This window comes from Rana temporaria, chromosome 4 (genome assembly GCF_905171775.1).
Source record: "Rana temporaria chromosome 4, aRanTem1.1, whole genome shotgun sequence".
NCBI classification, from domain to species: domain Eukaryota; kingdom Metazoa; phylum Chordata; class Amphibia; order Anura; family Ranidae; genus Rana; species Rana temporaria.
In genome coordinates, this window is record NC_053492.1 from 154,559,931 (window position 1) to 154,575,358 (window position 15,428).

Here is a 15,428-nt window from a genome sequence, read left to right on the forward strand (position 1 = left end):
CTTTTAAGGACGTTCAGACTGACCTGATAGGCCGTAAAATCACGCTACACCTGACCTTAGCTGGCAAGGACGTAGCCATCACTAACATATACGCACCCAATTCACCGGACACCTCGTTCTTTCAGGACTTGGTGGCCTGGATACTAGCTGCCCCGAGTACTTTACATCTAGTGGGAGGGGACTTTAATTCGGTTATGTCCAAGACACTTGACCGAGTGGGCGACACTGCACATAAAACGACCGGACATGCCGAACCGACCTCGATCCCAACGCTCCTAACGCATGCCATAGACTCCATGCACTTAATTGATGTGTGGCGGTTAGCACACCCGACGGACCGGGATTATACCTTTTACTCCCCGCCTCACAACTCTTTTTCCCGCATTGATTACTTTTTTGCCTCCCCCACACTTCTCCCATTGCTATGCGACTCGGAAATCGCTGACGCCAGAATCTCAGACCACAGCCCCATTGCGGTCCAATTGGTTAATCCCCAACCTTCTTCTCCCTCACGCGTATGGCGCTTTCCCTCATACCTGGCGGATAATGAGGACTTCCGCCACATGCTTTATGAAGCGTGGACGGAATATACCTCTACTAACGAACCACACCTTACGGAACCAAACCTGTTCTGGGAGGCTGGTAAAGCCTTCCTAAGAGGGAAAATAATCTCCTACACCACTCAATTTAAGAGGAATGCCAGACAACATTATCTGCTAGCGAGTGACACTCTACGCTCAGCGCATGAACTACTTACACTTCACCGTACGCCTGATAACATACGCGCGTGGAGAAAAGCCAAACGAGAATTTGACCTCTGGGCCGAACAACAAGAACTGGTTAAAAACTCCTATTCTAATTTACATTTTCATAGGTTTGGTAACAAAGCGGGTAAACTGCTGGCAAAGCTATGCACGGGGCCAAGGCGGCCCACCCATATCTCTGCCCTAAAGGATCCAGCTGGCACCCTGGTTACCTCGCCTACTGAAATTAGTAAAATATTGGTTGACTATTATACAACTCTGTACTCGGCAGATCCGACTGACCAGCCCGCTGCCGAAGCCCTTCTGGCTAAGGTCCGACTGCCCAAACTCCAAGAGGACCACTTAGCTGCTCTTAACGCACCCATAACTGTTGAAGACATCCAACAGACGATCAAATGCTTGACCTCTGCTAAAGCTCCAGGCCCGGACGGTTACACGGCCGAATTCTACAAACTAACTAAAGACTTTATTCCTGATACACTGAAGCATGTATATGCAAACATGTGGGATGGGGGCCCTTATCTCCCTACGGGCACGCAGGCACATATTAGATTGCTGGCCAAAAAAGGTAAGGACCCCTCGCTTCCGGGATCATACCGCCCAATTTCGCTAATCAATGTGGATGTAAAAATACTATCCAAGATTATTGCGTCCCGCTTAGCCCACCTACTTCCCTTTATTCTACACCCGGCACAGTCAGGATTTGTCCAGGGACGCTCAGCCACTCTAAATATACGGAAGGTTCTAATGGCGTTGGAATATGCTAAAATGAACCCAGACCAAGACGTTGCCATAATGTCACTTGATGCCGAGAAGGCCTTTGACAATATCAGTTGGTCCTGGCTGTTCCGGGTGATGACAGATTTTGGTTTCTCGGGTCCAGTTGTGCGTTTTTTACAGCGAATGTATGAATCCCCTACTGCGCGCCTGGTCACCCCTGACTTTATCTCTGACACGATCCCCCTGACGAAAGGAACAAGACAAGGCTGCCCCCTTTCCCCTCTACTTTTCAATATTGCTATCGAGCCTTTATCACGACTACTCAATTCCCCGGACGGGGTCAGTGGCATTACAATAGGTCCCCAATCTCTCCGTTCCGCCCTATTTGCTGACGACATATTGTTATTTTCTACACAACCCCTCGCCGACTTTGACAGGTTACGGCAACTATTTCATACTTTCAGACTGTGTTCTGGTTTTCGAATTAATTTTGACAAAAGCGAAATTTTATCGCTTCAGCCCAAAATGGCTGCCAAATGGCGACTTCAATCCCCCTTTGCCATAGCGGCGCACCACATTACATATCTAGGCATTCACATCGGCCGAGAACCTTCCACTTTATACACACTGAACTTCCCACCGTTAATATCTAAAATTGTAAAGGAGCTGGAGGCTTGGGCGGCCCTCCCCCTCTCACTCTTTGGGAGATGTCACCTCTTTAAAATGGTGTCGTTTGCACGCCTACTCTATCCTATGCAGACCATACCTCTCTTATTGAAACATTCTGACGTAACAAGGATCCATAAAGCATTGTCTGCCTTCCTATGGTCTCGCAAGAAACCGCGCATTGCCCTGCAAAAACTGTGTCTCCCGAAGTCTGAGGGTGGGGCGGGCCTGCCCAATATCCGTTTCTATAATCTTGCATGCTTACTTAGGCAGGGCCTTGATTGGTTATCTGGCAGATCTAAATACTCCAATACCATGCTCGAGGGTGCCTCGACCTTCCCATATACTCTACCAGCCATTCTTCATTCAAATCCCAACAAATTACCGACGTGCCTCAGGTCAAGTGTACTCATCAAAGATACAGTTATAGCCTGGAGGGAGGTGCGGAGGCTGCTGGGGTTGCCCTCCAGCGTTTCATGCCACCTGCCAATACTAGGCAACCCAATGTTCCTCCCCTCCACTCTACACAAAGCCTTTGAACAGTGGAACATTAGGGGCCTTACCAACATTTCATCGATGTATCTCAATGCCCCTGGCAAGTTTAAGACATTTCAAACCCTGTCAAGGGAATTCTCTCTACCAGCGACACATGCCTTCTTCTACCACCAATTGGTCAGTTATTTGCGCTCATGCTACAGCCCTGGGACTGATCCCTTGCAAAAGTCCTTTATTGATGCTGTACTACGCAGGAATGACTACTCCATCTCCGCCCTATACTCTCACCTTATTGAACATCAGTCTGCCAAGTATCGTCTTAAGCCCTTTCAGAAATGGTCCCAAATATTTGAAGATGAGAGCCTTTCTGAGAAAATCCTTGACGGTTACAGGCGAGTGCACAAACTCGTAATTTCGGAAACATGGCGTGAGACTCAATTCAAAATTATTCATAGAGCATACTACCCTTTCCGTATCAACAAAGCTGAACCAACCCAGGAGCGGTGCCCTTGGTGTTCCACCCCTCGCCCTACGCTGCTTCACCGCTTCTGGGAGTGCAAACCTATTGTTAAATACTGGGACTCTGTTTTGACCTATATCTACAGGATTGCCAAAATACGGGTCCCCAGACATTTCCTGTTATGCCTATTCGGATCTGACCCACCCCCGACCACGCCATCGACAAAGAGCTTGCTTCCCATCTCTCACTGGACGCAGGTCTGCCTTCTGGTGGCCCGCAGGACTATAATGTCCCATTGGATCAACCCATCACCGCCAAAGCTACCAGCAGTGAAAAAAGCCCTCATGTCACTTTTCTATCTGGAGAGGTTGGACACCATCGTGTTGAACTTTCGGTCCACCTCACGATTCTTTACGAGATGGCGAAAATTCATGGAACATTCCTTCAACCAAGAGGATTTGCAAACACTCATGCAACCATTCCGCTATACAGATTGGTATCTCAAACAGAACCTTGCAAACTCGCTAGGCAGCCTCAAAGTATCCAATCTGTCTGACCCTTCTACGTTTCTGCCACCCTGAACCATGGCACCATATGCTAGTTACTCCTTGACGTTCATGACCCCTTCTTACCTTTTATCTGTGAATATCACCCATTGCCACCTCAGCAGCCAGTTTAATATCCGAGGTTACTGTTTGTTTCATTGTTTTAGCTCTATATTACATTTCTAATGCTCCAAATGTTGCTTCCGCTCCTTCAAGCACTAGGTTTTGTACTGTCACATCCTCCTGCTAATGTAACATTGTTATACAGGTAATCACTGTACCGTTGGTTTAATTGTGCGTTTATTTCTATTTTATCTTTTTCTTTACTAGTACATGACTGTGTACGGATCAACTTATTCTGCCCTACTCCAATGTACTGTGAAAATTCCAATAAAAATTTATTTAAAAAAAAAAAAAAATCCGAGCTGTACTTACCATTGTAGAGAGTGATCTTCTCTGCCGCTTCCGGGTATGGTCTTCGGGACTGGGCGTTCCTATTTTGATTGACAGTCTTCCGACACGCTTCCGACGGTCGCATCCATCACGTCACGAGTAGCCGAAAGAAGCCGAACGTCGGTGCGGCTCTATACTGCGCCTGCGCACCGACGTTCGGCTACTTTCGGAAAATCGTGACGCGATGGATGCGACTGTCGGAAGCATGTCAGAAGACTGTCAATCAAAATAGGAACGCCCAGTCCCGCAGCCCATACCCGGAAGCGGCGGAGAAGATCGCTCTCTACAACGGTAAGTACAGCTTCGATTTTAAAACAACTAGCCGATTCCCCTAGACAAAATGAGCAGGAATCTAAGGTTAAAAAAACATTATTTCCGGGTGAACCTCGACTTTAAGCACCTTTAGAACAGTCTAAGATGCCTTCTAATATTTCTTATAAGTCTATGATAGTGAGTATGACTCAAATTCAGAGCTGAAAATGGGTTCGTTAATATGAATTACTACGGTAGGATTTGTACTTCAGCTGTGCTGTTTGCATTACCTCCCTGAATGAGTCTGAATATATACAAAAGGAAAGTGTATGCGAAACATTCCCCAAAGTAACCGTTGGAGAGCTCAGCATAGGTCATCTGGTGTTCCTTTCATAAGCAACGGATGTCTCTGAGTCAGCAGCTGCATATTACTAATGTGGCTGGCTGGTGTCAGGAATAGAGAGCAACGCCTGTATGCTGCTGTTTGTTTAGGAGTAAAAAAAAAAAGCGGCTTACATGGAAATGTCCTTGTGATGTTGCATTTCTTCAGTTACATTCTGGAAATTCAGTCCTAATGTTTCCAACTGTTGCTCAAAATCTGCGTGAAAGAAAACCATAATAATTAATGGGTTGGATTTTTCTAATTACACCATCACATTACAAATTGCCCTCACTTGAAAATAGAGGTGGTTTACTCGTATGTCTAACCAGTAGGCAGGAATTGTTGACATAGATTGCTGAGAATTTGTGCCAAGATAAGGAGCACCTGTCAGACAACTCACTTTTCTGCTTGCCGCAAGCACAAAATAGATATACCAAGTAATGAACTAGGTGATATTGCAGCCTATTCTGCAGTAATAACACAAATATTTGATTTTCCCATGAGTTCGAATTTAATAAACCTGTCTTCCGTATCAGTACAGGTATGATACAATTAAACACTTACTGATATGGAAGACCAATTTCATCATTTATAATTCATGGGAAATGCTTATTATTTCACAAGAATAATTCAGATTTGACAGCCTGAGTGAGCTATGGTTGTAATTTATACTGGTAAATGGGCAGTTCTATTAATATTCATGTGGCCAAATGACATAAGTAGGGATGAGAAGACTGAGAAGTCAAATCCCACTGCCTGTTTGTCCTGATCACAGGGATGATTGGCATCCACATTTTATATTTCTCCCTTGCTACCCCTATCTTGGGGAATGGATGGGCATTGTGTTATTGTGTAGACTTAGTTTACATTTATTCTGAAACCAGTGTGATTACCATAGGTTCAGGGTCTACATAGAGGCTTTGTTATGTATATACAAGAGTTGGCTGGGTGGTAAGGGATGCTTCATCCACTATATCACAGGAGTAACTCCTGTTTCTAAAGTGCCTGCTAACATATGCCAGCTTTTTTACATCTATTCTTTTTTTTTTGTGCGTTTTACATGCAATTTGTAACACCAGATGGGAGGTCCTATTGTATTTGCACAATGTCTTAAATAAAGAATAAAAAAAAGCTCTCTGCAAATTAGACTGGTTCCCGCTGCCCTGGAGTTTATTTGAAAAAAACAATGGCCCGGATTCACATACACTGGCGCATATTTATGCCGGCTTAGCACATCTAATATACGCTACGCCGACGTAGCGCAGAGAGGCAAGCACCGAATTCTCAAAGCACTTGCCTCCCAAACTGCGCTGGGTTCCCTCGGCGTAAGCCGTCGTAGGTGGAAGTGGGTGTGAGCCATGCTAATGAGGCGTGACCCCATGCAAATGATGGGCCAAGTGCCATAGAAGTACTTAAAACGAAAGGCGCATGCGCCGTACCGTGGCCGAATCCCTGTGCGCATGCTCAGAATCACGTCGGAACTACTCCCTAAGGCCCCATACACACGGGAGGATTTATCCGCGGAGGATAAATCCTCTCGAGGATTTCAGAAGATTTTAATGCGATGGAGTGTACTCACCATCGCATTGAAATTCGCGCCGAAATCCTCTGGCGATGACGTGTCGCGCCGTCGCCGCGATTATGACGCGGCGGCGTGCGCGACGCTGTCATATAAGGAATTCCACGCATGCGTCAAATCATTATGACGCATGCGGGGGATCCCTTCGGACGGATGGATCCGGTGAGTCTATACAGACCAGCGGATCCATCTGTTGGGATGGATTCCAGCAGATGGATTTGTTTGGCATGTCAGCAAATATTCGATCTGCTGGAATCCATCCCAGGGGAGAAATATCAGCGGAAACAGATCCGCTGGAGTGTACACACCATAGGATCTATCCGCTGAAACCCATTTGCTGGGATTTTTCAGCGGATGGATTCTATCGTGTGTACGGGGCCTAAGATACGACGGATCACTGCCTACGACGTGAACGTAACCTACGCCCAGCCCTATTCACATACTACCTAAACTATGTAAAATACGACGGCTGTGTTCCCTGGTCCATACCTTAGCATGACTTGCGCCTTATATATGGGGCTCAACTTTACGCCGGACGTACGACTTACGCAAACCACGTATATTATGCGCCGGGCGCAAGTACGTTCGTGAATCGGCGTATCTCCCTCATTTGCATATGTGCATAGAAAATCAATGGGAGCAGCAAATGCGCCCAGCGTAAATATGCGCCCACGATACGCCGGCAAAGGAAAGTTACGTCGGTCGGATGAAGCCTATTTTCAGGCGTATCTCAGTGTATGGGCACGGCGCATAGATACGATGGCGCATATTTGGACTTACGCGGCGTATCTCGAGATACGTCGGCGTAAGTGCTTTGTGAATCCGGGCCAATTTGTTTTACATGCAAACCCAATTTGCTTAGTTCTCTACTGAAACAGAATGGTAGGGGATATCGGTTTAGTGAGCTCACTGTCAAAATAGGGAAAGACTTGCTGTGAAGAATTCTCTAGTTGTTGGTAACCTGTCTGAATAAAATATTCTCCGCCCAAAAGGGGAAGTTCCAGTTTAAGGGTCCTCCCCTCCTCTTTGACATTTGCCAATTTTTTTATTGGGGGGGGGGAGCAGGTACCTGGTTTCTCCTTTCCCCCTCTCTCCCCACAGTTTTCTGGGACACGACACGTGTCCCAGAAGACTGCACATGTGCAGTGGGCACCCGGCTGTGAAGCCACAAGCTGTTACAGCTAGAAGCCCACAGTTAAGGTCCCGTCTTCAGTCCCTGATGCCCCCTCGGGTGAGCACAGTGCTGGATCCTGGGACAGGCAAGTGCCTGTTTATTAAAAATCAGCAGCTACAGTTTTTGTAGCTGGTGATTTTTAATTTTCACAAAAACAACTGCAGCTTCTCTTAAATGTCTCCAACTTCCTATTACATCCACCTTCTGCATGATTGGCCAGAAAAAAAGCAGGCAAAACAATTCAAAGTTGGTCAATCTATTCAATCTTCCTCTAACATCTATGCAACCTTTTCCTCAGCCTAAAAACATGCTCTCTAAACACCTTTCCTTACACTGTATGAATTTCCAGATGCTATCAGTAAAAAATGTGTACTATGTATAAAATCTTCTTCTTCACACTAAAATACAACCTTCTCCTTTCCTCCACTGTAACATACACACTCACACCTCCTCCACACTAACATACACGTTTCCCCTCTTCTCCACATTAACATACAACCTTCTCCTTTCCTCAATACTAACATGCAACCTTCTCCTCTCCTCCACATTATCATACAACCTTTTCCTTTCCTCCACTGTAACATACACACTCACACCTCCTCCACACTAACATACAACCTTCTCCTCTTCTCCACACTAACATACAACCTTCTCCTCCCCTCCACACTAACATACAACCTTCTCCTCCCCTCCACACTAACATACAACCTTCTCCTCTCCTCCACGCTAACTTACATGTTTCCCCTCTTCTCCACATTAACATAGAACCTTCTCCTTTCCTCAATACTAACATGCAACCTACTCCTCTCCTCCACATTATCATACAACCTTCTCCTCTCCTCCACATTATCATACAACCTTCTCCTCTCCTCCACATTACCATACAACCTTTTCCCCTCCACACTAACATACACCCTTCTCCTCTTCTCCAAACTAACATACAACCTTCTTTTTCCTTCCACATTATCATACAACCTTCTCCTCTCCTCCACATAATCATACAATCTCCTCCTCTCCTCCACACTAACATACAACCTTCTCCTCTTCACATTAACACATCCCTTTTCAATGAGGGTGCCCTGATGTTTCTTCAGGGGTGCCTTGGAAAAACACCTAAAAATTGTATACAAATCAGCAGGTGGATCAAGCCTGCCTTTTCGTTACAGAAAGGTACAAGTTTTCATTGTGCACTTTACAACCTTCTAGCTACCAGAGTACAAACAACCAATGATTTAATCGGTTGATAATGAGGACATCAGGCACAGCATCCCAGTTTGCTTATCCCCTGCTTTGTTGTATTTGCTTTGAAATAATAAAAAGCCTCTAACATTGGGTGTCCTATGTGTGTGGATGTTGCTGCATTATATAAAACTACTCGTTGTTTACATTTTATTATGGGGTACCTCAAGATTGTGCTTAACTGAACAGGGTGCCTTGACCGGAAAAAGCTTGAGAAACACTGCATTAACATACAATCTTCTTCTCTCCTCCACACTAACATACAACCTTCTCCTCCCTTTCACACTAACATACAACATTCTCTCCTCAACACTAACATACAACCTTCTCCTCCCCTCAACACTAACATACAACCTTTTCCTCCCCTTCACACTAACATACAACATTCTCTCCTCAACACTAACATACAACCTTCTCCTCCCCTTAACACTAACATACAACATTCTCTCCTCAACACTAACATTAAACCTTCTCCTCCCCTCAACACGAACATACAACCTTCTCCTCCCCTTCACACTAACATACAACATTCTCTCCTCAACACTAACATACAACCTTCTCCTCCCCTTCCACACTAACATACAACCTTCCCCTCCCCACTAACATACAACATTCTCTTCAACACTAACATGCAGCCTTTTCCTCTCCTCCACCCTAACATACAACTTTAGACCTAGCTCAGAGTTCAGGGGTTTGCTGTGTACAGAGGGCAGGGTTTGGGAGCTGTGCTATGTACAAAATGCAGAGTTCAAGTGTTTGCTATGTAGAGAGGGCAGGATTCAGGATTGTGCTGTGTACATAATGTAGGGTTCACTGCACAGATCTGCCCCCACACCTTCACAGCCCACGTTCCCCCAACCCCCCTTCCCAAAGCCTCCAAGTGTATTGAGCACTAGTACCTGTGTAGGCGGACCTGTGTATTCAGCATTCAGCTCCAGTAACAGTAACAGGGAGATCTGTCGGATCTGGCCCTGCCATACCCCTCTGAGACCATAGCTGTCACTGTAAACACAGAAGTTTCTGTGTTTACAAGTGATGGCAGAAAGAGCGGGTGAGAGTAGTAGGTGGTGGCCAGGGGTCACTGCGAGCCATATAACAAGGGCCGGCAGGCTGGATTCAGCATAAAGCGCGGGCCTTGTGTTTGACACCTGTGCACTACTTCATCTGTGAATTTCAGGTGTTCAGATCAATTTACAAGTACTTTCTCATGTTCCTGGTGATATTTAGATGTTGACAAGAGAGTTGGAGCCTGTTCTGAGCATTTTGCTTGAGTTTTAGTAGCCATAAGGCTGGATTCTGGGTTTTTCCCTATCAAGAACAAAGAAAGCAAGGCGCACCAGCCTAGTGTGTTACCGTTGACAGATTTATTAAAATAAAATGATAATAGAAAACTACTCACAAGAGAACTGACATGGTAGGCTTGTCAACAACGTTGTGGTAGATACCCCTCGAACCACACTCCAGAATAGGGGGGATAGAGGTGTGTCACTGCCGGCTGATGCGTTTCGAGGCGACAAGGACCTCTTCATCAGAGCGCAGCAGTGCAGACCCTTCCACAGTCACACCTTTATATACAAGAGCACAAACAACACCCACCGCAGGAGTGTGGAGTGTGGTTCGAGGGGCATCTACCACAACGTTGTTGACAAGTCTACCATGTCAGTTCTCTTGTGAGTAGTTTTCTATTATCTTTTTATTTTAATAAATCTGTCAACGGTAACACACTAGGCTGGTGCGCCTTTCTTTCTTTGTTTTTGTCGTTTTCTATTAGGACATTCCCCGTCCACGAAAGGCAGCAAGGCCTCTGTTACCAGTTTTTGACACTGTTGGTGTGTTCCATGTGGAACATTGAATAACTGTTGGACAATCCACCCATGCGCAGGAGTTTGTTTTCTTTTTGTTTTCCCTATCAAGGTTCAACATTTTTATAAGCTATCATTAAAGCGGGAGTTCACCCATTTATTTAATGTTTGCCCTTTTCCCCTTAGATTCCTGCTCGTTTGGTCTAGGGGAATCGGCTATTTGTTTTAAAATATGAGCAGTACTTACCCGTTTTCGAGATGCATCTTCTTCCGTCGCTTCCGGTATGGGTCTTCGGGAGCGGGCGTTCCTTCTTGATTGACAGTCTTCCGAGAGGCTTCCGACGGTCGCATCCATCGCGTCACTCGTAGCCGAAAGAAGCAGAACGTCGGTGCGGCTCTATACTGCGCCTGCGCACCGCCGTTGGGCTTCTTTCGGAAAATCGTGACGCGATGGATGCGACCGTCGGAAGCCTCTCGGAAGACTGTCAATCAAGAAGGAACGCCCATTCCCGCAGCCCATACCCGGAAGCGACGGAGAGGATGCATCTCGTAAACGGTAAGTACGGATCATATTTTAAAACAACTAGCCGATTCCCCTAGGAAAAACAAGCATTAATCTAAGGGGAAAATGTGCTCTCTGAGGGTGAACCTCCGCTTTAAAATGTGTGTATATTTGCCCAAAAATAAGTGTATTATTTTTTGGGAGTGTTATGTTTGATGAAATTCAGACTAAACAATTTCCAACTTATTTTGTCATCAAAAAATGTTTTCTTATCAGCGTTCAAAATGTTTGTGCTATTCTATAAATTGAGCTTCATTTGGTAGGAATTTCAATATATGCCTGCTTACAAATCAAAGGCCAGAGCAACTTGCATGACTTCACATCACATCAGCGTGTAAAAGAAATCCCTGGATCAGACATGAATGCATGTTCAAAGTTGATTTTTTTTTAAAACATGCACCCAGGCCAATTGCATATGTTCTTGTAAAGCCATATATGTATGTGAACTTCTTCTAGACAGACCACATTGCATTCCAATGAAAAAGGACAGTCTGATCTGCCAAGTATAATAGTGAAATACAGTGATATACAGTCCAAGACTATTGTTTTTAATAAATAATTATAGCTATGTGAATTTACTATTGTATTATTCATTAGGGCTATATATTCTTCAACCTTATTGTGAAGTCAAAATGGAATGTGGGTGGAAAATGGATTAAGTCACAAGCATTCTTTAGTGGGAAACCCATAAAAAAAGGTATTGTTCTTGAAAGGCTAATCAACATTAAATTCACATCACTCACTTCATGCTGGAAAAGACACAAGAATTCCTTTGGAAAATAATGCAAAAAATCCTGTTCGCAACTACCACACAGATGTGATAAGGAACACGTGCAACTGCTCGGCAAGCTAATGAATTTCTCATTCATGGAACGTTTTTCATAAAGGAGATTATGGACAAATGATTACAGTGTGGAAAGCCAAAATGAAACGACGGCCTTTCTTTACATGAAAGGGACTGCTGAAAACATATTATTTGACCGTCATCTGTTTTTCAGTACATTGTGTAAGACTACTAGGAATTCAAAAGCTTTGGAGAAAATGTGGAACAGAAAGATTCTCATGGTTTGTCATGCCACTATGGCTCAGTATGTGGACAGAATGAACCATAATAGGGACTGTGAAAGACTATGGACAGCGTATGTCAGCGGTCCTGCTTGTGTTCTAACACAGAACAAATTACTCCGAACCTTTTCCATTACTCCAGAGCCTACAATAATGAAATGTGTCACTGGAGTATTCTGTGGAAAGATGTGCTTTGTTAACAGCTATTAATGTGGCAGCAGCTTATCTGGAGAGGTTTTCTATGTGTCTAAAGGACAGCTTATTACAAAAATGGCTTTATTATGAAATTCATTGTACTATTCACTTTATACAATTTTTATCTTTAAGGTGTATTTAAAGCCATTGGGCCAGATTCACATAGAATTGCCCAGGCGCAGCGTATCAGAGATACGCTACGCCTCCGTACCTTACCTGGCTCCAAGTCGAATCCAGGAAGATTTTGCGCCGTAAGTTACGGCGGCGTAGTGTATCTCTCGGCGCGTATTTCAAATTGGGCGGGTAGGGGGCGTGATTCATTTAAATGAAGCGCGTCCCCTCGCCGATTGAACTGCTCATGCTCTGTTTTAAAATTTACCGCCGTCGCACCAACGTCATTTTTTGAACTTAGACATGAGTTACCGCCTTTCCTATTCACGGAGACTTACACAAAAAAAAATTAAAATTCGACGCGGGAACGACAGCCATACTTTAACATGGCAAGTCTATCTATACGCCGCAAAATAGCAGCTTTAACTATACGCCGGGAAAAGCCGACTAGCGACGACGTAAGAGAATGCGACGGCCGCGCGTACCTTTGTGGATTGACGGAAAAAGCTAATTAGCATACCCGACGCGGAAAACGACGTGAACTCCACCCAGCGGGCGCCGAAGTATTGCACCTACGATCCGAAGGCGTACAAAGCCGTATGCCTGTCGGATCGAAGCCAGAAGCCGTCGTATCTTGGTTTGAGGATTCAAACTAAAGATACGACGCGGCAAATTTGAAAGTATGCCAGTGTATCAGTAGATACGCCGGCGTACTTGCTCTGAGAATCTGGCCCAAAATGTTTAATTAGTTTTGAGTATGGAAGGGCTAATACCACTAACTAATTTGTATTGCTGCTGTGCCCCCCTTGGTGAGCTTCACCCTCTCTATTTGTTCCACTGACCATTTTCACTGTACCTGAAAATAAGGGAAAATAATAGTTTACATATTTACATGAAAATTACCTGCTTTGTATAGAACCCTTTATAGACTAAATCAGATATCAACTTTGAATTCAAAGATGCTGGAGGTGCACAGCAGGGGAAGGCACTTATTTGCATGTACTGTATGGTGGAATTTCCCATTGATCAAAAAACTTTGTCAGAACAGAATGGAACCCAAAGATGGTACTGCTTACGGCAGGGGTGCCCAACCAGTAGCCCGGGGGCCCCTCTGATGTGGCCCGCGACCTCCTGCTCTGGGATGGCTGGTTGGCAAGCCCAGATTGCAGGGTGCCGACCTTCCATCCTAGAGCATCAGTGTTGTGAATGAAGAAAGCGGTAGAGGAAGCAAGCGACTTTTTAGAAAGTGCACCACACCTGCAGAATATAATAGACGTCTATGGCAAAGTGCAGATAACCGGTGGTAAAACCACAGGTACACTGCGCGGCACCCATGGTGTGGGTAGATTGCAGACCATCAGTGTGAAAGCAGCCTTAGGCCCCTTTCACACGATCGGCCCAACCCAATCAGACCCTCCATTCACCTCTATGGATGGCAGGTGTAAACAGATTTTTGTCTGTTTACACCTGCCTACCTCCAATCCAATCTGCTAAAAAAAAACAGAAGTGGATCTGTCCCCTTCCATCTAATTAGATCAGAGGGCCCATAGATTAGATTGGGCTGTCTGTGTGTGCTTTGTAAAATGCAGACTGGACACAGACCTGTTATCTGCCCACTCCACTCATTGTGGCCCGCATTTGGTTACCAAGTTGCTTAAGTGGCCCTTGGCCTTCAAAAGGTTGGGCACCCCTGGCTTACGGTAATCCCATGTCCCATGTCTTTAGTTAAAAAAATCGCTACTTAGGTTCTTTCTCTGTGCAGCTAGAACCTTAATTCCTAGACATTGGCAATCTACAAAACCTCCAGAGGTGGGTGATAGTAGAGATGTGTTATTTGATGAGAATGGAGGAAATTATTGCCCAACAACAGGATAGATATTAGGAGTTCAGGGTAAAATGGACCCAGTGAGTTGTATATATGGAAACATGGAAGTAGCCTTGTGACCTAATTTGATTTGACTTGTTTTGAATTGAACAATATATAAGTTAACATTGATTAGGAATTTTTTTCCTTTTTGTTGAAAAAGCATGAAAAAGTGCTCTACCGTCAACTATTTTTCTTTCTTTTCTTTTTTTTCTTTTCTTTTCTTAAAAAATTGAGGAAGTTGTATTATTTAAATATGTAAAAAAAAAATGATATAGAAATATTTTTGTTTTCCTTGTTTTCCCCTTCTTCCTTTCCTATTAATATGAAAATATTATTAATAATAATAAAAAAAATGCACGCTAAAAAAATAAAATAAATACATTTAAAAAATGCCCTACTTCATACTCTTTCAGTAGGTAGCGACGTCAGAGGACAGAGCTTCTCTAAGGCCCCGTACACACCATAGAATCCATCCGCGGATAAATCCGAGCAAATGGGTTTCAGCGGATAGATCCTATGGTGTGTACACGCCAGCGGATCTGTTTCCGCGGATATTTCTCCCCTGGGATGGATTCCAGCAGATCGAATATTCGCTGACATGCAGAAAAAATCCATCTGCTGGAGTCCATCCCAACGGATGGATCCGCTGGTCTGTATAGATTCACCGGATCCATCCGTCCGAAGGGATCCCCCGCATGCGTCGTAATGATTCGACGCATGCGTGGAATTCCTTATATGACAGCGTCGCGCACGTCGCCGCGTCATAATCGCGGCGACGGCGCGACACGTCATCGCCAGAGGATTTCGGCGCGGATTTCAATGCGATGGTGTGTACACTCCATCGCATGAAAATCCGCCGAAATCCTCGAGAGGATTTATCTGCGGAAACGGTCCGCTGGACCGTATTCGCGGATAAATTCTATTGTGTGTATGGGGCCTTATAGACATTTAACAGATCTGTCTTGCAGAAATGTTGTGTATGTGGATGGGTGAATTAATAAACTAGACTACCATAATGGTTGCAGCTTGCTGTCCATAATAAAATGTGGAGGAGATTCTTTATCACAAAACTGCAGTGCATTTTCAGATGCACCAAA

The 15,428-nt window shown here is 44.7% G+C and overlaps 1 protein-coding gene across 2 annotated transcripts in view; it reads right to left on the reverse strand.

The window, feature by feature from the left end:
* The window catches only part of LEKR1 (leucine, glutamate and lysine rich 1), a 279,264-nt gene that overhangs the window by 59,294 nt on the left and 204,542 nt on the right, over positions 1–15,428 (reverse strand). For both annotated transcript variants that reach the window (XM_040349234.1, XM_040349235.1), the window contains one exon: positions 4,872–4,953. In XM_040349234.1, coding sequence (XP_040205168.1) covers positions 4,872–4,953 — 82 coding nt within the window. The remainder of the gene's footprint in view (positions 1–4,871; positions 4,954–15,428) is intronic.